The 27,219-nt window shown below is 43.7% G+C and overlaps 1 protein-coding gene across 9 annotated transcripts in view; it reads left to right on the top strand.

Annotated features, from left to right (window-relative positions):
• The window catches only part of Plekhg1 (pleckstrin homology and RhoGEF domain containing G1), a 209,754-nt gene extending 188,041 nt beyond the window's left edge, over nucleotides 1-21,713 (top strand). For all 9 annotated transcript variants that reach the window (XM_052750975.1, XM_052750968.1, XM_052750969.1 and 6 more), the window contains 6 exons: nucleotides 3,209-3,242; nucleotides 3,705-3,800; nucleotides 5,706-5,744; nucleotides 7,465-7,487; nucleotides 9,619-11,260; nucleotides 17,987-21,713. In XM_052750975.1, the coding sequence (XP_052606935.1) occupies nucleotides 3,209-3,242; nucleotides 3,705-3,800; nucleotides 5,706-5,744; nucleotides 7,465-7,487; nucleotides 9,619-11,260; nucleotides 17,987-19,020 (2,868 nt within the window). In that variant the 3' untranslated portion in view covers nucleotides 19,021-21,713. The remainder of the gene's footprint in view (nucleotides 1-3,208; nucleotides 3,243-3,704; nucleotides 3,801-5,705; nucleotides 5,745-7,464; nucleotides 7,488-9,618; nucleotides 11,261-17,986) is intronic.
• The last annotated feature ends 5,506 nt before the right edge of the window (nucleotides 21,714-27,219 follow it).

Below are 27,219 nucleotides of genomic sequence, written 5' to 3'. Positions count from 1 at the left end.
TGAGACAGCTTACACGCCTGTTCTCTTCATTCCGATCTGTGTATTCCTGGTGGTTTTTCCCTTGGTGCCTAAAACAATTAATACAGGCACAATACAATAACTCTTTTCACCCAAGTTATTAGTCCATTTAGGATCAAAAATGGATTTTAATTTACAACTTATTGAACACATATACATTGTGATAAGTACACTGTATTCTTACTTCACACTCAGTAAAATATCTTAGAGATGGGTCATGTTCTTCCCATGTTAGAGAATAAAATCAGAGGTTTGGAAGCAGGAAGTAAATTGTTCAAGTTTTACAACTAGTGCATGGCCAAATTCAGATTCCAACCCAAGTCAAAATTTGGCTCCAAGGAGCCTCTAAACCATATTCCCCCAACTAGAAATGAAAACAAACATGATTAGTATACTTTATCCACTATAATGTTAATAATAACTCCTTGCCCTGTTTAAGTAGGGTTATAAAATGAAGGTGGGTTTTTTTTTTAGATCTTTCATCAAGACTATTCAATTGTTTTCTTAAAGCTTTCAAAATATATTTATTTCTGCGAAATCAAACAAATGTATAATGGGACACTTTAAACAGCAAGAAATGTATAACCGGGTCTTCTAATGTCAACACAGCTGTTGAATCACTGAATTCTGCCAACCTCCACCCAGACCTCTAAGCTCCCGGATGGGCCTCAGCTGACACCTAGTGGACAACGTGGAAAGAATTCTTTCCTGAAATAATTTACAAGACTGAAGGGGATTATGCCTCCTTAAGGATTAACTTTGTTAAGGGAATTTCTTGGAACTAGTCACATCGTGCCCCATTTATACGTATAGTTTATAAACTGAGTCAAATTAATTGAGCATAAAGATGGAGTAAATGCTTTTTCATTTTAAATATTAATGTGGAACAAGAAAGCCACTTTCCAGAGATTAAGCTACCGTTTGTGTTTGAAATTCATTCAAACTAGTAACTTCAAGTTCCAGATATAACATAGAAATACAACTGAATGCAATAGGCAACTGTTTTTTTTTCTCAAAGTTAAGGTAACTCAATGGTTTTTCCTGTCTGTGCCTCCATCTTTATTTTTTAATTACGTGTGATTACCACTCAGCCCAAATAGTTTTGCATGATATCATAGATCGCAGCAAATTAGAAACAAAGTCATTTTAGTTATTATAACATAGTGTATGTAGATTAAATTATATTACCCTGGGGAGAAATGTAAACACTATTGAAAAGCAAGAAGTGTCGCCTCAACTGATTCCGCGCCCCCTTGAATCAGTTGGCAGAATGGTGGGTTAAGACAGTTCAGCTTACCTATTTCTAAGTCTCTGAGCATTGGCCACATACAGTAACAGCAAACCCCAAAGTATTCTGGGTAAAACTTCTAAGTGTGTGGAGAGCAGAAGCCTCAAGGCATCAGGTTCCATTCCCCAGAAGGGTAGAGACAGGGGTCATGCCTGTGCCTGTCAATTGATCCTAACAGCACTCAGAAGGGTAGATCCTGCTATTCCACCTTACAGTTGAGCTGGGTGGTGGTGGCGCACGCCTTTAATCCCAGCACTCGGGAGGCAGAGCCAGGCGGATCTCTGTGAGTTCGAGGCCAGCCTGATCTACAGAGCAAGATACAGGACAGGCACCAAAAAAAAAAAAACTACACAGAGAAACTCTGTCTCGAAAAATGAAAAAAAAAAAAATCCCACCTTACAGTTGAGAAAGCACATCCAGAGAGGTGAGAGCCACTCCCTTCACTCCCTTCACTCCCTTCACTCCCTTCACTCCCTTCGGGTTGCTCTGGAACGTGAGAGCAACTGAATGCCAGCTATACTTAGTATGCATGCAGTTGGTATTTTGGTTTTTGGTTTTTTTCCCCACCTGAACAATACAGTATAAAACTATCTACCTGTTGGATATGGTAAGTAACCCCTAGAGCTGATTTAAAGTTCACAGGAACACACGTACAGGCTCTGTATAAAGGCGTGTCTCTACATCAAGGCCGTGGATGCTGCAGTCTGGATCTTGCTTCGTTTCCGTGGCCGTGAAACCCTGACGGAAGAAGCAGCTCGGGCAGGAAGGGTTCCTTTCAGCTCACACACAGTTCAGGTTACACTCCGTCACACCGGGAACACCGAGGCAGGAGCTTGAAGCCACTTCTCACGTCACACCCACAGTCCAGAGCAGAGAGAAATGAATACAGGCCTGCTACTGAACTCACTGCCTCTATTCTTACGTAATTCAGGACACAGCCTCAGGGTTGTGACCATGCCAACTGCCCCCCCATACCAATTAACAAAATCAAGAAGATAATCTACCACTACCCCAGATGTGCCCACAAGCCAATTTGATCTAGGCTAGCAGTTCTCAACCTGTGGGTCACGATCCCTTTGGGGGTCACCTAAGACCATTGGGAAACACAGATATTTACATTACAATTCATAACAATAGCAAACTTACGGTTATGAAGTAGCAATGACAATAATTTTAGGGTTGGGATCACCACCACATGGGGAACTGTATTAAAGGGTTGCAGTGTTAGGAAGGTTGAGGACCACTGCTCTAGACAGTCTTTCATTGTGACTGTTTTCCTAGGTGAGTCTAAATTGTGTCAAGTTGACAGTGAAAATTAATCGTCCAGTCTCCGCTGCATTGTGCCAAGTGAACTGTGGGGGCCCACAAAGGTTTCCTAGTGAGATCTGAGCTTGCTTTACCCAGCAGGGCTGCACTAGGGGATTGCTTGACCACGTTCATGGTCACCAGGTGTTTGGAATGGTCTGCACTTGGCTGTGCTGGGGGGAGGTCTTTTGAGCCACCCATTGGCATTCCTTTAAAAAGCCCTTTAGCAGAGACAGAAGGGGCCGGTGGGTTTGGACCCAGGCCCTCTCGAGGCTATCCTGCGTTTTTAACTGTCTCTCTCTCCTCTATACTTCTATCTACATATATTTCATTTCTCCCTGCTCAAGAGTACCCTGGGGGAATAAGAGGGAGCCGGTCTCCCCCAGTGAACAGCATCTGCTAATCCCCATGAGAATAGTCTTTGAGTCCCCTGAACTATGTATTAAGGCCTAAAAGAAATAGGTTTTTTAAAAAATATTTTGTTTTCTAAAATTCATTTATTCAGATGTGATAAGATCTCTATCATACTTGGTAGTTTAAAGAAGAAATTGGAGAAAAAAAATTCAATTATATCTACATTTTTTTTTTCTCTTTCAGGCCAAGCAAGCAATACTTGAAATGGATGCCATCCGTAAGTTTTTTGTTCCCTTAGCATTCTTTGAGAAGACGATGTTGTCCGTTTGTGTCTCTCAAAGCTTGTGAAATGTCAGTTGTGAGAAACTAGTCCCTGTTCACTCCATCTTAGCAGCAGGAGCAGACATGATCATCCCTTCCTAAAATGTGGGTTTTCTTCTACTTTGATTCCCCTGGTTTACCTGTGACGCACTCAGCGACTAGCAATGCTTCTGGTTTCTGCAGGTCCTAAAACTGTCAGATGTGCCTCCATGGAGGACTCTTCCTCTCCCCCACAATTAAAATACACACACACACACACACACACACACACACTACAATGCATTTACTCACCCATTTAAAAAAAAAAAAAAAAAAAGCCCCTTCTGATTATCTACAAGAACCTTTAGCACCCGAGAATTACTGGTGTTTCTGGTGTAGCACAAAATTCAAAAAATTACAGCCACCCTCCTCTTTGCAGACCATCCAGGCTTCTGGTACAGTCCTGAGGGACAGATGAAGACGCCATGTGGCTCTAAAGAAGGTTCTGCACCATATCGGCAGAGGCGGAAATCTGGTAAGCAGGAAGTTGCCATTGAAGGGGAACTGTAATGCCGAGAGGCAGGAAGTGGGTGCTCTGCTGACTGACAGGCATTTTCTGGCTGGTTGTTAGTTTAATACATCTAAGGCTACCAAAAAGAAAGATGGAAAAAAAAAATCTCTCTAGCCTTTCTTTAAAACACTTCTTTACTTCTCTCTCCCAGTAAATATAAAATATGTCAACCAGCCAGGTATGATGGCACATGCCTTTTGTCCCAGGCAGAGGCAGGAAGACCTCAGTGAGTTGGAGGCCAGCCTGATCTACATAGTAAGTTCTAGGCCAGACAGAACTCCACAGTGAGACCCTGTCTTAAATAAACAAATAAAATGTATCAACCAATTACTTCCGCTTTATACAGCACCTCACCGTTGGCAAGTACTCCCTTAAGCTCTGCTTGTGGTTGCTGGTAAAAAGTAGACCTTGTGAATGATACACCCGAGAGTATTCAAGCCTAACATTTTGATATGTGTTTGCTTAGTATTCTCTGAGCTCTCAAATCTTGGTTTTATATGAAGAAGTGTTTACGAAGTCCACTTTACCCTTTACTATCAGCAAGGAATGCCAGGATAAATAGCACTTACTGTTTCTATGAGGGAGACAGAAAAAAAGGAATGAATAAATAAATACCAGTCTTTTTGATAAAGCTTTGGCATATGTGGATGGAAAAGAGAGTGAAAAGACAAAGAGATTCCTGGAAGGAGAGAGATTTCATGGAGTCGAAGACTGATGCCCATGATGGCATGTGAGGCTGAGGCAGAGCGCTGGAATCATCCCGGCAGAGCCCTAGGCCTTGAGCCAACAGGCCGCAGGACAAGCAGTGACTGTTAGCAGCTCAGCCTGGCTGGAGTGAGGGATGGAGCTGAGGTGGAGGAGACAAGGCACAGTGGAGAGAGATAAGGATAGAGGGGTGCAGATAGGAACCTGATCATGAAGGCTTAGCATGCCATGCTCACCTGTGAATATGGCGAGGCAAAGGAGGGTTTTCAACTGTGAGGATATATGCCTTTAATAGAAGTTGGCTTCGTGTGCAGAACCAAGTAGACAAGGAGCCTCCGCACCCCACCCCAGCACAGCAGCCATGCTAGTCTAGGGGAGAAACGATGAAGGCCTGGATGTAGACTGGTGACTTGGGTCAGGCTTAGGGATGCAGACTGGTGACTTGAGTCAGTTCACTAAAAGCCTTCTAGACTGGTGGATGGAAGCAAGATAGGCTGAGAATGGCATCGTGGTCATTAGCTTTCGAGAGAAAAGTCATTGATAAGCTGGTAGTAAATACAGGTGAAAGTTCAAGAGGAAGCAGGGAGCTCAGATTGAGAGATCCGAAGCATGGGTAAGGTGCGCAGCCTGGAATATGAACTCACAAGTTGCCAGCTGATAGGCTGCAGCGGAAGCTGCAGAGGTTGTTCCACTGCTTGGTGGGTTGGCAAAGTGGCACCTGCCCTTCTGTTCCGTGACTCCCGACCCTTTAGTTTATCCTACCACTTCAGCAGAGTGAATTGCTTGCACCTGAGTATCTCTGAGCTCTGAGAATTTGAGTAAATTGGACAGAGCCTTTCTAGAGTCCGGGGATGTTACACAGTTGATAGAGTGCTAGCCTGACATGTACAAAGCCTTGGGTTCTTTCTCCAGCTCCACATAATGGGGGCTCGTGCCTGTGATCTTTGTGTTGGTAATCTCTGCACTCACGAAATGGAGGCAGGAAGATCGGGAGTTCAAGGTCATCCTTAGCTACATAGCAGAGGCCTGCCTAAGATGCATGAAAGCCTGTCTAAAATTAAAAAAAAAAAATTCTAAAGCTCTTAAAAATGTCAATAAGCTACTAATTTATTTATGAGGGCAAGTATTGATTTGCAAATAATGCTGGCTTTGCTCTCCCCTCAGAGCCTTCCTCGCGGTCACACAAAGTGTTGAAGACCAGCGGTAAGTCTGAAAATAGAGTTGCATTTTTCATTCTTTGTCAAACCTTACAGAAGAAAATTATGTGTTAGGTGCGTTGTAGATTCACGGGTTTGATAGCCAGATTGCAGGAAGATGAAATGTTTCTATAAGCAAAAGTATCCTGTTGCAAAACAGCCAACTGGTGCAAGTTATTTGCAACATGTCTGACAGACATAAAATTAACATGTATCATAGAGAGAAATGGTTATTGGCAAAAGCAAAAGGAAAAGGACCCCTAAACATGTAATAACATATATAATGTATATGCTATATGTCTATACATATATATGTCCCAGGTTCCCAGAAGAAACAAAGTGCCAGTACAATTTAAAGTTTAAAAAGTCATTTGTCTCAGTAATTAGAAAAACTATTCATTTAAATGAGAGAAATGGAGGGAAGGAAGCTATGAATTTGATGGAAAGACACTGTAAAACTCTTGGTAGAAGGGTAAGTTTTTACAACTTTTCTGAGCAAAATTTAGTAATTCCCATTTAAGTTCAAAGTGGTCATTTGTCCTTGACCCAACAAATAGACCTCTCAGCCCATATAGATGTGTCAACAAGTATGACTAAAACTCTGTATTCGTCCCAAGTACAGCTAGGCCTTCATATGGTAGGGGACTGTATTTTCAAAGGTCAACTCTCATTCCACGTGCTCAGGGAACCTGGTACAACTCCCATATTCCCCCTGGTGTAGAATACTAACTGCAGAAACAACCACAATTTCTGGATAGACCACCCATGCACTATGGAAAGGTCATTCTCAGCTCCATAGCAAGTTCAAGGCCAGCCTGTGGTACACAAGACCCTGCCTAAAAACAAGAAGAAGGAATATTTCTAGAACTCTTAAGATGTCAATCAGTGAGTAGTTCTATAAGGAAACAAACTTGATTTGGGTTTTGCAGCATTTTAATAGCACAATATAAAATGCCCATCTAGTAGGAAATAGTCTGTTCATACCTATGATGGAATGTTCTGCTGTTGAAAAGAATAAAGTCGATCTCTATCTACTAACACATGCCTATAGATTTAGCAGAAAATACTCTGATGTGTATTGTATCTTTATTTAAGAACCAACAGAGCAACTTATATTGCAATAAGGTGGGAGAGAGTGGCTATGGGACCCAGAAAAAATGAACACCAGACTGAACTATACCTCTAGGGAAAGAGATTTGTGGGAAGAGAAGTACTCTATAAGCTTACCTAGCTAAACACTTGTATGATGAAATGTGTATTATCAGGGTATCTATAAGATACCTACATAAATCCCTCTCCATGACAGGGCTAAGGAGACCTTCTAGATAAAGATTTTGTCTTCATTTAAAGTCCCAAAATGTCTAAAAACCAAAAAAGACATTCCCATGTCTTCAGGGGACTCGCATGGCCTATGGCACAGGCATTCTTTTTCATATTTTTATTAGGAAGTTTTGGGAATAATTTACCATGAGCTGTTGCTCTCAGGGATACAGGAGATGGCTCTGGGCCTTAATATAAAGTGGTTCTGCTATGGTAGAGGATGTAGAACAGATAAGTGAGGGACATTTTTGAAAACTGGATCCAAGAGATAGGAAGCTCTTGAGTGTCTATTATTAGCAATATGTGTACAAGCCATATAAAAATATGAATGCTTACCTATATATGAGATACATTTTAAATTCTCAAACTTAGAACATTTTTTTAAATTTTTTTTTTTTATTTTTCAGAAACTGCACACGATATCCAGAAGGTAAGCATGGCCACATTTCTCCAGAAGGGTTCGCTGTGGGTCCCTTTCACCTCGGTGTCCTTTCTTATTGGTCTCATCCCCAGCCCGAAGTGTCACCATTTACTTGACATTTTGACGTTCTTAGTCACTTTGCATTTTTAGCTAATTCGTCTTGATTTAAGGGAAAACGCATTCTTTTCAACTCGCTCCCTCCCCATTTCGTCTCTTGCAGTTCAGGCAGTTCTAACCATCCCTGTGACTCACATCTCACCTCAGCAGCTGTAACCACCCTTAGACAGTAGCCTTCACTTAAAGCTAGTGTGGGCAGTCTCATACTGCCCTGTACCTCTTTCATGGTAAGGCCAGTGCCTGACCTCCTGGGTATAGCTCCCTTCCCAAAGCCCTGGCTGTCAATCACAAGGATGAGGTACCCCTTTGAAGACTATGGTCCTAAGGTGGGTGCAATAGCACACCCAAGTCTTTGCTACTCGGAGAAACTGAGGCAAGAAGAATAAGTGGACCCAGGAGTTGAAGATCAGCCTGGGCAACATAGTGAAACCCATCTCAAAAGAAAAAAAAAATCACAACTAATAATGTAATCCTTCTGCTGGCGCAGCAGGTGTGATGGGTGATACAGTGAAACTTTGCTATATCAAGTTGTGTCTAAGGAGGACGTGTGTTCCTGGCACAAACCATTAGGAGTTGGTAAATGTTCACTAGTAGAGCGATGCCTGTCGCCTAGCATGCCTGAGGTCCTGGGTTAAAATCTCACCACTGAAGAAAAAGGAAACTGGTTTGTCCTATTGGAAGTTGTGGAAGATTTATTCCCTCGAAAGAAGAGCTTTTATATCCTGATCTGAGTGACTTTTCCAATATGGCCACTGATGAGTTTTCTTAATTGACAATTCCTAGAGTACTTATAGTTTCTCATGTAAGGGTTAAATATCTACCCTCCTTATCCATAAGGATGTGGCTCTGATCATCTCTTCTCCAAATCCCATTTACACCATGGTTTAGCAGAGAGACCAAGTGGCCTTGCTGATAAAGGCTGTATCCTCATTTCAAAACCCTAGCTAGCACTTGGAAGGCAGAGGTAGGAGGATCTAAGTGAGCTCCAGGCCAGCCAGGGCTACACAGTGAGACTCTGTCTTATTTTCAGATGTCTAAAAACCAGCTTCAACTTGGAGGTGATTTCAGCATCTCTAGGACGCACTCATGTTTTTTTCAGATACGATTTGCTTCCATCGGAAGCTTTATAACTTTACTGGTTCTTCATTGTGGAACTTATTTTCTGATCTTTGCATAAATTGGGTCACCGAATTAGGTCAGGTACCTTGACCTTTACTGCAGCTGTGATAGAATCCTGGAGCCAAGCCCCTCTCAGGACCTAAGTCAATGCTGGAGTTAAAGCTTTTCCATCCTGGGAAACTTTATACCAGTTCTCAACAAAGTCCACCCAGGAACATCCACTTCAGAACTACACAGCTTTATGAAGACAAAAGCCATGCAAGGAAAATAAACAAGTTACCAGTGTGCTGCTTCCCTAGCAGAATTCTGTCTCCTAACAATAGTGTGCTGAGTGTGAGAAGGGGCTCCTGATAAGACTAGAAACTATGAAAGACTCTCAGGAGTAAGACGTTGAAATGAGGGATCCCTAAAGTCTTGCATATGAGCAGGTATTAAGGCATGGGCCCCAATGCATGCTCATTTATCCAATGGATTTCTACCACACTCGCTGTATTTCGCTTCTGTTCTGTTTGGGAGCAAAGATTGTGGAGTCAGTTTGGTTTGACCTCTACCCTTACCACTAACCAGAAAAGAAAGTTACTGACTATTCCGGAGCCTGGGTTTCCTCAGTATAAATAATCCTGATATATCCATACCTAGTTCATAGACTGAGCATGAAAACTAATTACAGAAAAGATCTGCAAATTGCTTAAGCCCAATTTTTAAATAAATATCCCTGCCCTTTCAGCCTCCTTTTCAAAAATCTGACGTTCCCCTCAACTCAATTGAAAGCCAACAATGTCTGGTGATCATTTTCTTTAGCAATGTGGCAGTCTTAGCTACATGGGTGAGATACCCCCAGTGGCCAATAATTCATCTTCCCCGTGACGCAATAATTCAGTGGCTACGTGTCTGTCTCCTTCAGGTTTCTAGAGAGGAAGGCTCTTCCCAGCTGACTTCTGCCACACCTTCTCCTGCCCAGAGGAACAGCCAGCCAAGCAGCACTGCCATCATCAGTCTGCTTCGTGGGGGCGGGGGCATCAGAAGCCTGTGGACGGATCACCACGTCAGGCAGTCCTTGTTTCCCAGCCGCCGGTCTCCACAGGAGAACGAAGACGACGACGACGACTACCAGATGTTCGTCCCGTCCTTTTCCTCCTCGGATCTCAATTCCACCAGGTTGTGTGAGGAGAACACTCCGAGTCGCCCTTGCAGCTGGCACCTGGGACTGATCGAGCCCGCAGAGCTCTCCACTTCCGGTCACAGGATAGTCCGGCGGGCCAGCAGCGCCGGAGAAAGCAACACGTGCCCTCCCGAAGTAAGAGTTAGGGACAGTGATGGCTCCCAGTATTGTCCCAGGAGAGAACTGCAGAATGGCCCTCAACCAGGAGGCCAGGGAGGGATGACTCCCTTTGGGTCATCTGTGGAGTTGACAATCGATGACATCGACCACGTCTACGACAACATAAGTTTCGAAGACCTGAAGTTAATGGTTGCTAAGCGGGATGAAGCTGAATTCTCTCTCTCCAAATCACCTAGAGACTCTCTTCGCCCCAAGAGCACTCCAGAGTTAGCCTTCTCAAAGAGGCAGGCTAGCCTCAGTACAAGCTCTCTCTACCCAAAGAAAGAGGCAGCTCCCAGTGGTCAAGAGGCATCTAACCAAAGCATGCATGAACTCCAAGCAGTAGAAGAGAACATCTATGACACCATAGGGCTTCCAGACCCACCATCACTGGACTTCAAATGCAGCAGCCTTAAGCAGCCCAAAAGGAGCACCTTCCTGGGTCTGGAAGCTGATTTTGCATGCTGTGACAGCCTGAGACCCTTCGTCTCCCAGGACAGCCTCCAGTTCAGTGAGGACGATGTGTCTTACCATCAGGGACCCTCGGACACTGACTATTTGAGTTTGTTATACGACTCCCCCCGCTGTAACCTGCCTATTGCAGATAAGGCCCTCTCAGACAAACTGTCCGAAGAAGTAGATGAAATCTGGAACGACCTGGAAAATTACATCAAGAAAAATGAAGACAAAGCGAGAGACCGCCTCCTCGCAGCATTTCCTGTGAGCAAAGATGATGTGCCGGAGAGGCTGTATGTGGAGAATACCCGCGAGCTGAGCAGAGATGCAGGACGTGCCACATCTATGCTGTCCCTTCCTGGGAGCCAGACTTTTCTCACGCCTGGGAAAAGCCGGGTTTCCAGAGCTAGCAGGGCCAACTGCTCCCGCGAAGATGACCTGGTTTCTACAGAAGGCTCCTTCATGAGTCTTAACCCACTCTCTCTGGCCAGTGAAGTGCCTCCTGTGGACAGTCCCTATGACCTGGCCAACTACAACCTGCCCCAAGCAGACCCAGAAAGCCCTGACCTTGGGATGGAGGCTACAGATAAGACCAAGAGCAGGGTCTTTATGATGGCAAGGCAGTATAGTCAAAAGATTAAGAAGGCAAATCAGCTTTTGAAAGTGAGAAGCCCAGAGTTAGAGCAGCCACCATCCAGTCAACATAAGCCCACTCACAAAGACCTGGTGGCCATCTTGGAAGAGAAGAGGCAAGGAGGGCCTGCCATTGGTATGTTCTGTGCTCTGTTCTTCCTTCTAGACAGTCAGGTGTGGGAACAGGCTTCCCAATTCTAGCTGTCCTTAGAGCGGACGCGCCTGTGAGAACAGCCATTCAAGTCTCATATCACACAGGCCACCAAGCCGCTGCCGGCCCTCCCCACTTTACTTCAGTGAATCACATAAACTAGAGCATGACTGGGCCTCAGGGTTTGGTGCACATGTAATATTACTATGGAGTTCGTACTTGTAGGAAAAGGTTTCGCGAAGGGAGCCTGAAATGTGAACGAAGCTAACTGCTTTAACCTATGAAAGACACATGAGCATTTCCCTATGGATCTGCAATGTGTTGGGGAGCAGGTGCTCCTCAAAACCACTGAGGTTGGGAATCACCTAGAACAGGGCTGCTGTATTGTTTGTTGCAGAACGGCAACCAAAGTGCTCACCCCCAGCACAGAGGTGAGGTGAGGGCTCCATTGGTAAAGTGCTTGCCATACAACGTGAGACCCTGAGTTGCGCTCCCTAGCACCCATGTAAGAAGCCAGGTACAGCATGACATGCCTGTCACCCAAGGCTGGGAAGGCAGAGACAAGGAGGGTAGCTCACTAGAGCTGGCTGGCCAGTCAATCTAGGCTCAGTGAGAGACCCTGCCTCAGAAGACGAGGTGGTGAGCAGCTGAGGAAGACACTCAGCATGAGCCTCAGGCCTCCATGTACACAGGCATACACAGCCACAAGCATGTACGTACAACAAAGAAGTGCCCACGTCTGCTAGCAAAGACGAAAAAAAATGAGTCATTTTTAAAGATTTATTTTTTTATCTTCTGTATATTGCTGCATGTATGCCTGTGTATCATGTGCATGCAGTGCCGGAGGAAGCCAGCAGAGGGTGTTGGATCTACTGGAACTGGAGTTGCAGTTGTGAGCTGCCGTGTGGGTGCTGGAAATCAAACCCAGGTCCTCTGGAAGAGCAGCCAGTGCTCTCAAGCACTGACCTATATCTCTAGCCCCCCGCTTTTATGCGTTTTTCTAAACCACAGTTCATTTGCGCTCACGTATTTCAGCTACGACTTGGTGCCTTTAAATGGCAGCTAGCTACTGCGCGTTCAACACCGTCTCACTCGGTCTTGTAACTCCGTGTTTCCAAGAAGCTTAATTCTTCCGCAGGACATCCTTCGTGGGCATGTCTGGGCTTTTAGATGTAACCTGGGCGAGAAGCAGGGGTGCCAGAGCAAGTGGTTCCTGGTGTGACATTTTGAAAGACAGAATGAAGCACTGATCTGTGAGAAGCCTCCAGTTGTGAATAAATCATGCAGCTTGGTGAAAGAAAACTCAAGAGGGACGTTCTCCTTAGGAGATCTTTTCATCCCTCCCAGCACACTGATTTCTGGGCTTAGGGATAGCAATCTGTCTTTTTTTCTCTTTTGAGACAGAGACTCGAGTAGCCCAGGCTAGCCTCAAACTCCCTGTGTCACTGAACCTCTTGAACTTCTGATCTCCTTGCACCCCCCTCCTAAAAGCTGGGGTTGCAGGTAGGTGCCTCCACACATGGTTTTATGTGGCACTGGGATTGAACCCTGGCCTAGCCAAGCACTCTTCCAATTCAGCCACATCCGTAGTCCCTGGTATCTGTATGTTTAAATCCACCATATTTTAAGTAATCCTACCCTTATCGTGCCCTGTGACACAGCTGGAAATTCCAGGCCTTGGGATGTGGAAACAGGAGGATCTATGAGTTCTACCCAGTTCTAAGTCAGCCTGGGCTACATAGTGAGATCCTGTTAAGAAAGGAAGGGAGGAAGGGGGGAGGGGGAAGGGAGGAGGGAATGGAAGGGAAGAGCCAGAGAAGCGGGGAGAGAGAGAGAAGGAAAGAAATCCTATTTCCTGACAAAGAACTACTTCAGTAATGAAAAGAAAAAAAGTCAGTTTTCCAATTAAAAGCAGAAACCAAGTCAGACGCGATAAGGCACACCAATAATCTCAGCACCCAGAAGGCCAGGGCACAAAGATCTTAGTTTGGGTCCAGCCTGGGCTGCATAGAAAAACCTTGTCTCAAAAACAAATGAACAAACAAAAAACCCCACAAATATGGAAGTTAAAACCAAATGGCATTAACAGGGTCAGTAAATCAGCCTCAAGACAAGGCACATTGTGCACATCAATGCCACTCAGACCCGCAGATGCCACGAACCTCCTCCTTCTGCATTTGATTTCTTTATCTCCATGGAAAATAGACAGTAAGAAGGAGATATCTAATTCCTAAATGAATTCAATCAATCCATGAGGGGAAAAAATACACCATAATTTAAAGTATTATCAAAAGCTTTCATGTTCAGCAATTTCCTACCAGATAAAGAAGTGCAGGCCTGGACTTTTTTTCTGACGGGTTTTATGGACTCGTTGAATTCTTCTTTATGATAAAATTAAAGTAAAAATTGACTTCTGTGTGACTGTGAGAGAGACTAGAGTGCATTTCTGTTCCTCCTGGCAATAGCATGCTTAAAGTCAGTTACATCCTCTTTCCAATGCTCGTCTCCCCAAGCAGGTTGTTTTATAGTTTCAGAAAGTGACTAATGTCAAACTCCAGGAGGATTTGTGGGTGGGGTGGTACAGGTGGCCTTGGGAGAAGTTGATAGTGGTAATTTCAGCCAATAGCTGAGGCCAGGCCATTGTTTCCCACATTTAGAGAAAATATAATACTAATATTTCTGATGAGGAGGAGGAGGAAAAGGAAGAGGAGGAGGAGGAGGAGGAATTGACTATGCCAGCAGACTACAGTTTACCAGTAATAGCCAGGGCCAGACCGACTGGAATATGAGCCAGCCATTAAGATGCAAAACTCTAAGCTTGCTTGAAGCAAGTCCCTCAGAACTAAAGAATGAGGACCTAGAACTTCTTTGAATGAATTCTTTTTACCGCCTTTGAGGTATTGTGATTGCTGATTGGGGTTCCATTTCCCTTTTTGCCCCCTGGTTCAGCCTGCTGTCTTCTCAGGGTCCCACAAGATCTCTTCTATGCTTTGTATCTGGGTCTTTTCTTGACATGGTGGGTTGCTAGGCTGCTGCTGACATCCTCCTCCATCAAAGAGGAGCATTCCCTGCCAAGGTGTCTTCCTGACAGGGCTGTCTTCCCCTCCACATGGCAGAAGCATGCCCCTGGGGCCTGCCATCTCTCAGACCTGGCTCCATCTGGGTGATCAAGGCCACTTCCTGTGCCCACTAGGCTTTCAATTAGTTGACATTATGACTCCTTTTCTCTCTCTTGTTTATCTGGGCACAGGACGTCGTAATCGAATGGACCGATTCTCCAGACTTCTGCGCATGGGCCTTGCCACTTTGCCAGGAGCTTGCTCTCGGTGCTGTGCGGAAGGAAGAGCACCCTATTCACCTGCTGAAACCCTCGAGCATCTTTATTGAACTCTGTCCCTGGGGTCTACAGGCCCCGGGTCACATGTCCACCTATAAATCACCCAACCAGGTCCAGTTGCTCCCACCTTTTAGAGCCTTTTGTAGCATGTGGCCATCTTGTTCCGCTGATAGTATTTGAGACCAAGGAGACTCCTTGGATTCCTGTATTTTGGGTGATATTTTCATATAGCCTTGAGAACTTTTTGTATAATGTAGGGAGGGCACAATTCTATGCTTCTGTTTATATATGAGCAACATCATAAATATCAATATTTTTCTAATCCTCTGTCTTGAAATCAACATGTTTGATATCTCCTGCCACAATAATTATTTCAATTTTTAATCTTTAATGAAAAGAACTCCAACTTTCAAACCTTCAGGGAAAAACAAACCAAAGACAGCCTAATATTATCATGTAATAATAGTGTATATGTCCTATACAGACATTAGCAGAGTAAGGTCATAGTTAAACTTTGACCCATAGACTAGTCCTGGGTTGGCTAGGCTAAGAGGTCAATGTTGGCCAGCCATTTTCTATGCCTCTGGCTAACAGGTTCTATTTAATCACAGCTTGAGCTCTGAAAATTTGTCTTGTTCATACTGGCATCATGCAAGGTATAAATTCTCTCAAGTGGAAAAATTGAGACAAGAAATAACTGAGATCAGTTTTCTCTTTTAGTGAGATACATTATATCAGACTTTATCAATGGTCCCCCTCTTTGTCACCTAAAGATTAAAGTACCCAGTAGGAGCTATCTATGGGAAGCATTTTAATCCAAAGCCATCTTCCTTATTTCCCTTTCCTGCTTGTGGCCTGATTTCTATGTTGTCTTGACTCTGTTGGGTGGTCTCAGGAAAGGCCCATAAATTTGAAACCCTATGCTCAAAAGGAAAGGGTGAAAAAAAATCCATGTAATGAAATAGTTGAGACCAGTTTCCTTCTAGAAGTTATGTGTCCAACATTGTTTCTCTGAGACCAAAGGCTCATAGATTATCCTCAATAATGAACTAGCCTATGGAGGTGATTAGCCATATAGCTTTTCTGTTTGTGTGCATGTGTTTGAATACTTTTAAAATGCATTAATTTATTTTATACATACATATGTGTGTGCCTGAGTATATGCAGTGTGTGTGTGCAGGTGCCTCCAGATGCTAGACAAGTGTCTTGGATCCCCTGAAGCTGGAGCATACAGGCAGTTGCAAGCTGCCCAATGTGGGTGCTGGGAACTGAACTTGGGTTGTCTGGAAGTGAGGCCATTCCTGCAGTCCCATATAAGGCTTACGAAAGAAGTCGGGAAAGGGGTTTTGAGTAGACTAGGGCTTGTGGAGGATTTTGAGGGATGGGTGAGGCTTGATTAGGCAAAGACAAGGAAAGTATGAGAGAGAAAAGGCGTGAGAAATAATACAATGAGTATTTTAGACATAACCTATTACATTAGTATTTTTTACATTATATTACATTAGCTGCACTAAAATCAGGAGCCGTGTCCTCCAATAAAACTTTATGGACAAATTTATGCCAGAATGCTTTTATTTGAATTTTGCATTAGTTCTGCTCTCCCTCGCATTGTCATCTCTTTAGAACTTGGTGGAACTTAGTTCAGTGCCCCCTGATTCAGCTGTGGCTCAGTGTGAGAGGGATGCTCAAGTGAACCATATGACGTCGTCTGAAGTCCCGGCTCTCTGTGGTTGGGTCTCATAGTTAATGCCACATGCCAGGCTTTGGGAAAATGGCTGACACAGAGCACTGCGATCCAAGTAGATGGCTATGTAGTATCTCTTGAGGTGCTGCTGCATTTGAATTGGTATTGTGAGACTTTGCTGTGCTACTTAAGGAGCAATTTGCCAAGTTTTTGCTTCTAGAAATTTCTGAACAATATCCTCTGTCCTTAAATGCAGTTTCGAATGGAGTCAAAAACCCAAAGCGTCTAAATATAAACTCTTTTTTTTTTTTTTTGGTTTTTCGAGACAGGGTTTCTCTGTGTAGCTTTGCGCCTTTCCTGGAACTCACTTTGGAGACCAGGCTAGCCTCGAACTCACAGAGATCTGCCTGGCTCTGCCTCCCGAGTGGGATTAAAGGCGTGCGCCACCACCGCCCGGCTGAATATAAACTCTTAATAAGGCATTATTCACAAATAGTTTGCCTCGGTTGCTGGGAGCAGGGGTTGAAGGGTAAAAGGACGGAGGAGTTACAGCTAGAAGCACATGATACCAGCGAGGTGTTTCCATCTTCCAGAAAGGTAGACTGAAGAAATAGCCAAAGTCCCACTTAATGTGTCTCTCACTGAAATTTAAAGGAGAGTTTACCCACAACAGGTTACCAAGCATGTAAATAGTACCAATTTATATCTAATGTCATTTGCTGGTTGTCGTAGATGGGATGGACTTCCTTCACAGATGTCGTGCAGATGAGGTCTGAGCAATACACAGGGTGAACGGTGTTCTTTGATGTCATGATAGTCGTGTGTGCCAGGGTCACAGCTGGGAACAGCTCCTGAATCGATGTGCTGCTGGCTTGGGAGAATGTTCTCCATTGCATTACAAAATCTAGGTCCTATCTTTAGAGATGTCTGCACTCTGAAGCAAGGCAACATGGAGAAGGGGCTGGGGTTTAATTATAGGCAGCAAATGTGTTTTTGGAAGTAACTGTCACGTCCTGTTCTTAAGTCTGTGCCAGATAGCATTCAGTTATGGAGTTCGTGAGCAAGGGATCTGTTCTTGATGGCTTGGAGACATGGGGTTTTGCTCTTGGCTTTGGAGGAATGGGAAAGAATACGTGAGCTAGTCCTTACTTGAGCTAAAGGATGTTGCCTTGATGTTGGCTGCTAGGCAGTGGTGGTAGAGGGTTATTTGGAAAGCAGGATGTTGAAACAGCTGCCAGGGACCAACGTCTCTAAGAAAACTTGTCCGAGGGCGAACAAGAGGAGCATGAAGCCAGGGGTGGCTACAGCGTTGTGGTCCTGCTTCTTTTAGTGGACATGAGGTGCTTTTATACAGCAGAACATAAGCTCTGGTATTCTCATTTGTCAATGGCTTGTTTTCAGCACTGACACTATCTTATGGATTAAAGGAATTTTCATGACACACACTGGACCCTTGTAGATATGCTATTCAGATAAAATAGTGTGAAATTCAATCCCATTAAATGAACTCTATTTTTATTAAACTGTGGGCTATTTTAATTAACATTGCATTCAGGGACTACTTACCCTTAATCTTAAGTCTACTGTCTGATTTTTGATACATCTATTTAGGGTATTATGTTCTTACATTTAATCTTCCTAGGTGAGGATAATCCTATGTGTACTTATTGTTTCAATATATGCCTTCCAGGTGCCAGGATTGCTGAATATTCCCAACTGTATGACCAGATCGTGTTCAGAGAGACACCCCTTAAAGTTCAGAAGGATGGCTGGTCTAGGACCCAAGAACCCTCTCTCCACAGGCCTGCGTCACCTCCCCAGGCCCAGCGCGCTGGTGAGGACTGGCTTTGGCATTCGCCCTACAGTAACGGAGAGTTAGCCGATTTCTGTGCCCAGCCAGAGCAAGACTCAAAGGCAAACTATCCCACGTTAGACATCATGGCCAAAAGCGTTCCCAGACAGTTGTCGGCCGCTTGTTCGGTGCCTTCTCTTCAAGTGTCAGACCCCCTGCTGGGCTCCGTGCCGCAGAGATGCAGCGTGGTGGTCAACCAGCCCCACAAAGAGAACTCCTGTGCAGGCCATCTGTACAACTCGCTGGGTCGCAAAGCAATGGGCGCGAAACCCCAGCCGTATAGCAGGCCCCAGTCATCTTCCTCGGTCTTGATAAACAAGTCCCTTGACTCCATCAACTACCCGAGCGAGACGGAAAAAAAGCAACGGCTGTCTTTACAGAAGAATCCCAGAGGTGCCAGCCAGCAGGACTTGCTGTCGGGCGTGGCGGACTCATGTCAACGGGACACTCAAAAACGCTCGGATCTCACACTCCAAGACTCACAGAAAGTTCTGGTGGTGAATAGAAATGTACCCTTAAGTGCCCAGGTAGCGACACAGAACTACTTTTCCAATTTCAAAGAGTCTGAGGGAGATGAAGACGATTACGTGGAGATAAAGTCCGAAGAGGAGGAGGCGGGGCTGGATCTCTCCCTGAGTCAGGGCAGGAAGTCTGACCCAAGGACCCCAGGCCCTGACTGTTCTGGGAACCGCAGCACACCTTGCTCTTTGAAAGAGCCGGTGAGCAGCAGGCTTCCCCCTTACCTGACAGCGTGCAAGGACTCTGACAAACTGAATGATTATCTGTGGAGGGGGCCGTCACCCAGTCAGCAGAACCTTGTGCAGTCTCTGAGGGAGAAATTTCAGTGTCTCAGCTCCAGCAGCTTCGCCTAGGGTTCTAGAACAGTCCGAACTGGCGCCTGAGGCTTACACGTTACCAATAGGGAGGAGGCGGGTTTTTGTTTTTTTTTTTAAATATATGTACCAGTTTAAAACAATTTTGTAATAACCAGAGGAGTAAAACATGCATTCTTTCTTTACAGCACAGCTCTTTGAGCTAGCTGGTGATGACATTTTCCCCATATCCCGACCTATAGCGCTCGCTCATATAATTCTTAGATCTCCTCCCTCCCCACACCCCAAGGAGTCTTATTCTGTGACTCAGAGGCAGCACGAGTCTCTTTCACAGTTTTTAAAAAGAGAAACTAAAGTTATTTAAAGAATTATATGTGGCATTTCTGTTGTATTTATGGCAAGACTCAAGAATGACGTATGCCAGAGATCGCTGATGAAAATATACCTTCGTGGTGTATGTTAAGGTTCCCACACTGGCGTTCCTGTCACATTTCCTGTAGATGCCAACATTATGTGACTATTAAAAAAAACTAAAATGTAGCCCTAAGACCAACTTGCTATTAGGAAAAAAAAATCTTTGCCTGTGTTCCTAGACAAGGCCCAAACTGTGTGCCACTAATTATAGTAATTCTACAATATCTGAGGTGAAATAAACTATTTTTTTCATGGCTTAAAGAAATCCAAGCTCAGGGCTACGGAGATGGCTCAGAGGTTAAGAGCACACCAGCTGCTCTTCCAGAGGTCCTGAGTTCAATTCCCACCAACCACATGATGGCTCACAACCATCTGTAATGAGGTCTGGCGCCCTCTTCTGGCGCAGGCAGAACACTCACTGTATACATAGTAAATAAATCTTTTTTAAAAAAAAAAGAAAAGAAAAGAAATCCAAGCTCAGAAGAATGCAAGCCAACTTAATTATTACATAAGATAAAGGAGACTTCTGGAAACAACCTGATTATTTCTTACAACTAAAGGAGAACTGCCCCCCTTAAAAAAAACCCAATAATCCAAAACACCCCACTATACTACTATAAATGCCCGTCTCTTACCAATACAGAGTAAGTCCTCAGGTAAAATAAGACAAAATGCATTGAAATGACCCACCTGCAGCAGATCTTCATGGGCACTGTCTTGAGCTTTGGGCATGAGTGAGTGCCCTACTTGTGAAGTCTTTGCCACAGATAGAGGCAAGAGTTTAGTTTCTAAACAGTCCATAACCTAGGGACTCTTTCAGTGTTTTGGAACATACAGAAGAACCGAGCCTCTGGTTGCTGGGTTCTAGCTAGTGACTTCCTTTACGTTGTAACTGTAGTCTTAGACAACATTTCACTGTGATAGCCTACCACTCTAACTCCTTGTAGATAGGAACAGATGCGAAGAGAAATGAAGACAGATGTATTGCTACTTCATAAAAACATTTTATTGAAGGCTCCATAAATGCAGTCAGACTATTCTCTCACAGTACCCTTTCTGTTCTCACTTTACACCGTAGAACATTCTGGAGTCTTTCCTCACCCTCTTGGCCTCTGTTTTAACTTATTTCTCTTTGTTTGAATTAAACAATTGGGTCCATTTAAAAAGATATGATAGGAGTTGTAGGGAAAGATGTCTGGCCTGTTGTTAACGGTAGGCAGGAATAGAATCACTGACAGCTTCCCATAATCCTTTTCCTCTTTTAAACTCCGATCCCCCTTTAGTGTCAACTGTGCGACTTAAAAATGTGACCATCCTTATGTTACAAATTAGTTCCTGCGGTGCTTTTTGTTGTTGTTCTTGTTGCTTTGAGTTTCCTGTCCTCTGGACCCTCTACTCTTCTGTAGTTACCAAAACATTTGGGGCCGAGGGTGACACTTGGTGGTGGAGCCCTCGCCTCACGTTCTCAGGCCCAGACTGATCCCCAGCACTGAATTACGTGGTTCTGAAAACATTCCTTTTTTTTTTTTTCATTGCTTGTATTTAAGCATGACATTAGTTTTCCAGAGAAAGCAACAGCAGAAAAGATGAGAATTCTGTTCTTAGAATTTGCTAGACAAATTTGTATCATTTGTTTTTGTTTGTTTGCTTATTTTTTGTTTTGTTTTTTAAGTTTCCTGACCCTTGTTCGAGGATATAGTTTCCTGCTTTGTTTTTTTTTTTCTTTTTAGTCTATGTGACCCACATTCCAATATAGTCCATGTTACTGTTCTGTCTGAGTCTCAGAAATTATTAATTCTTCACAACAGTGTTTTCTTGCAGTTTGGTGTTACCTACAAAGGTGGATGTCATATTGTACAAAATGTATGTGGTCCTTTGGGTTCTAGGATAAATCTGTAGTTTTATTGATCACCTCTGTGGACCAGGCTGCAGACTTTGAGAGCCGTGTGTGTGTGTGTGTGTGTGTGTGTGTGTGTGTGTGTCTGTCTGTCTGTCTGTCTGTCTGTGACTGTGTGTATACATGCTCAGATGTTCCCTCAATGTTATCAATTCAGTGCTTTTGTTTAAAATAGTTTATTTTGCAGGTGGGTGGCTATGTATATACTTGGGGGGAAAGTTTATGTACTTAAAAGTTCTTACTGGGTTCCTATACTGAAGGTTCCATTTTTTTTTTTTTTTTTTATAATTTCACTTTTGACCTACTTTTTTTTGGTGGGGAAAGCAATGCATCTTGGAAAACATAGTTTAAATAGTGTATATAAGACAATGAAATTTAGAAATGTCCATTATTTAATAAAGTTTGTAAAGTGCAAAGTAAATTTTTGTTTGAATTGTGTTTGCACTAGAACATAAGGCTTTTTCCAAACTGTTTGGCTATAATACTCTTGTCCTGCCTTGTGAACCACAGAGAGAAAAATTCAAGGTAAAAAAGTATGTCCTGAGTAGCTTTATCAACTTGGCATCGTCTAAGAGGAAAGCCTCATTTCAGGCATTTCCTAGATGACATGGGCCTGTGGGCATGTCTATGAGGGATTGTCCTGATTATTAATTGATGTAGCCCAGCCCACTGTGGGCAGCACCATCCCTAGGCAGGTGATCCTGGACTACATAAGAAAGTGAGCTGAGCATGTACTGGTGAGCCAGAGAGCAAGCTTGCAAGCCTCATTTCCAATGGATTTTGCTTTGAGCTCCTGCCTTGACTTCCTTCAATGACAGACTGTAGACTGGAAATGTAAGTAAGCTAAGATAAACTCTGTCCTTCCCTAATCTGCTTCTGCTCATGGTGTTTTTTACAACAGCAGCAGAACTAGGGCAGAGGATATATTAAGTCTCAGTGGCTCATGACAAACCAGTTTTCCGTATCTAGATTGCTTTTGAAATAGTAAGCTTAGTGTCTGAAATGGTTTTTGTTTTCTTGACAGGAGGCTAAAATAAGTTCAGTCACTAAATTAAAAACCTTTTCATAGAAAAATGTAATAACAAGATGTCCTTTTTTATTATTAAATTGAAAAGTTAGTCTAAATTTTTGGTACAAAGTAAGGTTTATTTCATATAACTTTACATTTCAAATTTTCTTTGATAGATTAAAATTATTAAAAGCATGCATCTATAAATGGGTACTTACTGAAGCTTTTTAAGACAAACCATTTCCAAATACAAAGCCCTAGCCAATTCAGTTGAAAATATAGGCTGACTGATTCCACCCTTGGAGGAAAGCTGCTGAGTATCTTTCTTTAGAGTGAAGCATCTCTAAACATCTGAGGCAGAGGTCTCACATCTTCCTTGTTGTGGTGACTTACTGGAAGTCACATGTTATTTAGACAAACCCATGACAACCAAAGACCCATGCATGGTGTGTGTAAAATCTTGGCATAAATCTTCAGAAGAAAGGGGAAAATATTTAGATGTCTGGTAAATTGCCTTCTGACATTAGAGGAAGAAAACAGAATATGAAGAATAAATGTTAACAGTTCTTTATGAGTCCTTAGTCCTCTGTGTCAGCCATGGCTTTCTCTAATTGGCCAGGTAAGGGCACACTCAATTCTTTCACTCGGGAATGAGAATTCAATGAAAGAAACTGCTGCTACATTTTTGCAACTTTTATGTCAATAAGTATGTCTTTATCAGAAACCTTATGTGCATAAGATATGAAGCTTTATTGTGCATATTAATTTTTCTTTAAAACATCTCAAGATGTAAGTATATTCTCCCCCACACCCCACACCCCCCGACAATAACTAGCTTACAGCATGGAACTCCAACACTACTGTGGCATTATGTTACATTTGAGAATTAGATAAATGCAAAACCTCACTGCACAAAGTGGGGGAGAGATTTCCTCCATCTCCCCTCTTAGTCCTTACCTGGACACTCTGGTTGGATCCAGGGATCCAATTAACATGAGAAAAATATTACAGTTTTATTAGCTTTATATAAACATGGGGATATTTACAGAAGAATAAAAACCAATGAAATGGCCAAAGCATGGTAGTTTTAGACATCAATAACTTTGCGAAAGAAGGCAAGGACAAATAGATCTTTGGGCCGGGGTAGTAAATTTGAGAGTCAAAGATGGGGTTGCAGATGTAGTAGCTAAAGGGAAATGGGGGCTACTTCAGAGCTTTGTACAGGTTCAGTGCAGTCCCCGTGCCCAGTCTCTGACATCAAGGAGACTCTCCAAGAGAATCTATATGGCCTGTAGGTAAGACAGACCCAGTGGCCCCCTCTTGAAGTTCGGGATTTTCCAGCTGATTGTACCCTAAAATAATCACCTCACCAATGAAGCGTATTCTGGGATGGCGAACTTTTCACTCCTTTCATCATTTTATATAACTAAATTAATTTAGGATGTTTGCTTTACAATGTATTTGAAAGCTCTTTTACAGGAGATCAAAGGTCCCTTGTAGATAAACATTCTGAACGGTAGCACATGTACCTCTTGTCTAATTTGATTCCATACAATGCTTTGTACAGGTTCTGCACAGTACAGGGCAATTTGTACTTGACCAACTCATGTTTAATGATTGACTAAACAAAGTTCAAAACTTACTGAAGCCCAAAGCAAGAGAACACAGTCAAATCAGGGGCATATGGAGACAAGTGGGAATAACAAACAAATAATTAGCTTTTAGAAACTTATATCAGGGCTAGAGTAATGATTCAGTGATGAAAAGCATTGACTGCCTGTGTAGAGGACCTGGGTTTGAATCCCAGCACCAATATGACAGTTCACAACTGTCTGTAACTTCAGTCCCAGAGGATGTGATGCCCTCTTCTGACCTCCATGGTCACCAGGCACACATGTGGTGTACATACATACATGCTTGCAAAACACTCATACACATAAAATAATAAAGTAAATAAATCTATTTTTTAATTCATAGCACCATCAGTAATACAGTGCCATCCAATCATGGGAAAGTAGCAATTCATGAGTCCTTGCCCTTTTCTATCTCTTGGATTCTGGAGATGACTATTTTTGCAGATTTCCAGGAGCTTTCAGCTAAGCATCAATTTATCAGGGTGGTACCTAAGCATCAGTGTATCAGGGTGGTATCTAAGCATCAATGTATCAGGGTGGTCCCCCATACCACCCTGGGAGTTTCCTCTGGACAAAAGCCTTTCCTGATCATTGCCACTGGGTTTGTGAAGAAAGCATAGAGTAACCAGGCTCACAGATATAGGAAGAGAAGTCAGGTGGGGTGGAGGGAACAATTACAGGAGGCTGAGTGTCCAAATACAGGCCTTGCCTACTCTACAATGCAGTGCATGCCACAGGCCAAGTCCCCTTTAGAGACTAGAACAGGCCTTATTTCTCAGACAGCGGCTTTGTTCACATACAGCACACAATTTGAAGAGACAAGGGACAGGCAGACTCACTAATTCTGAAGCCATGTGGTTTTAGGATAGCATCAAAGAACAGGGCTTCGATAGCGATCAGAACTTCTGCTGTGTGGGCAAACACAAGCCCCCAAATGCCATGTTTGCATCACAATGTACAGCTGTCCACAGGGCTCTCATGGAACCCCCAAACGAGACTATGGTGTAAGCAAATTCCTTCTTCCTTCTTCCGTAGACAAGTTAAGTTGGAGTCTATGAGCCAGAGGCTGAATCTAACTTGTATTAAGTGGGGGAAAAGTTTAAAAATAAAAAGCCAAATTTCTAACTTAGCTAGAAGAAGGAGAAGAGAGATGGGAGTGGGGGCAGGGCTAGCCTATTTGGTCCTGGATTCTGGTGAGGCAATGCTGTAAGACAGATCTGTGGAGAATACACCAAAGGTGCAAAATCGACATTAGTGATGGTAACTTGCTCTGACTCCTGGAGGAGATGGTTTCTTTGTTCCCCTTTATGGGCTTGGTTGGCAGCTAAAACACAGATGTTCTAGATAAACGATAAAGGATCTTCTCTCGAGGGAAAATGAGTGCCTACCACAGAAAGCATGAAGAACATAATGCTCCTGTGAGGGACCTTTCCATCTGAGCCAGCTCACTAACGACTCCTACCTTCCTGGCCTCTACAAGCCTCCATAGGATGCTGGTGTATGAGACCAAAGAGTCTCCTTGACTGTTAGGAATTCACATAAGGCCTAAACTACTGTTAATATCCTGTTTCCTAAAGTACCCTCTCTAGCTCAGACTTCCCTCTTGAGGGACAGGAGGCTTTCCTCCAGGGAATCTCTACCTGAATGGTCCAAAATTGATGTCATTTCCTCTGACCCCTTGGGTGGTCCTCCAAAACATCTACTTTAGATGCAATCTTTCTTCAGGACTACATAGATTCCTCATTGGCCATCTGGCTCCTGATTTCCCTGTACTCCTCATACTCAGATTCCCCCCTCCCAATCATAGCCAGCATGATAACATCACACAAGCAGAATGGTATCTGCTGTGGGATGTTCTGTATGCCCTGAATGTGTTGCTCTGATTGGTTAATAAATAAAGTGCTGATTGGCCAGTGGCCAGGTAGGAAGTATAGGTGGGAGAAAGAGAGAGGAGAATTCTGGGAACAGGAGGTCTGAGGGGGAGATGCCAGCCTGCCATCCAGGGAACAGCATGTAAAGGCAACAGGTAAAGCCACGGAACACATGGCAACTTATAGATGAATAGAAATGGGTTAATTTAAGATATAAGAACAGCTAACAAGAAGCCTGAGTCATTAGGCCATACAGTTTGTAAATAATATAAGTCTCTGTGTGTTTGCTTGGGTCTGAAGGCCGTGGGAGCTGGGCAGGAACAGGATAACTTCAGCTACGGGCATCCTCTCAGCTCTCCATGTCTCTGCCTATTCTCCCCACATGCTTGATCCTCAGCACGGAGCTCACCACTGAGAGCCATGTGGAGAGTTTCCCTATTTACAGGCTAGTAAGTGAGCCTGCCTTGGTTTCCCAGGTCAGGGGTAAAGGGCAGAGAGAGTGAGCTTCACATCTACAGTGGCCCTTGTTCCCCCAGACCCACCACTTTCCAGGAGGAGTCGGGGGAACCACACATGTATTGAGTTTATTCCACAGATGAGAAATGCTGTCTCTAGGAATCCTCAGTCTTCAAGGGACAACTCTCAAACCTGCCCTAATCAATGAATGAAAGAATTTGGCTGGAGAGATGGTTCAGAGGTAAAGAGCACTGGCTGCTCTTCCAGAGGACCTGGGTTCAATTCCCAGCACCCACATGGCAGCTCACAACCTTTCTGTAAATCCAGTTCCAGGGGATCCAACACCCTCCCTCTTACTTCCACGGGCACTGTGTGCATGTGATACAGACATGCATGCACATAAAACATCCATACACGTAAAAATTGGAATGAACTCCTGCCTGGAAGCTTAGGCTTTCTGGAATGAAGATCTTTGTGTTGGCAGAGTGCTGTCACCCACCACCCCTCTGGCTGTTCCTCCTCACCCAGTGAAAGTGTAGCCTATGGATTGCAGTCTTCATCACACCATGGACTCACCACCACTGTATCCTACCAGGTAGCCTCCCTATTTTCATGGATACTGGCTTCTCAGGTTCTTGATCACACCTGGTGACCTCTGCCTCCATTTGCTTTGGCCTCTGCACAGGGCAACTGTTCTTTGCTGGGGGAAAACAAAAACAAAAACAAAAACATAGAAGCTGCCTCTAACAAAAATTTTTTTTTGATCATCTGAGATGTTTCCTTTTCTTTTACCCTTTGTCTTCTTGATGTTTAAAAAAAAAAAAAAAACTGTGGCAGGATACACATAACACAAAGACCATCACCCTAACCATTTCAAGGGAGTAGTTCTGGGGTGATAGTCTTTTACAAGATGGCATGACCAGCTATGATATGGCAGTTGGCTCTTCAGTCTGACTT

This window comes from Peromyscus californicus, unplaced genomic scaffold (assembly GCF_007827085.1).
Source record: "Peromyscus californicus insignis strain IS unplaced genomic scaffold, ASM782708v3 Scaffold_22__1_contigs__length_63687245, whole genome shotgun sequence".
In the NCBI taxonomy this organism is placed as follows: domain Eukaryota; kingdom Metazoa; phylum Chordata; class Mammalia; order Rodentia; family Cricetidae; genus Peromyscus; species Peromyscus californicus.
The sequence above is the reverse complement of the archived record's forward strand: the minus strand, read 5'-3'. Positions and strand labels throughout refer to the sequence as shown.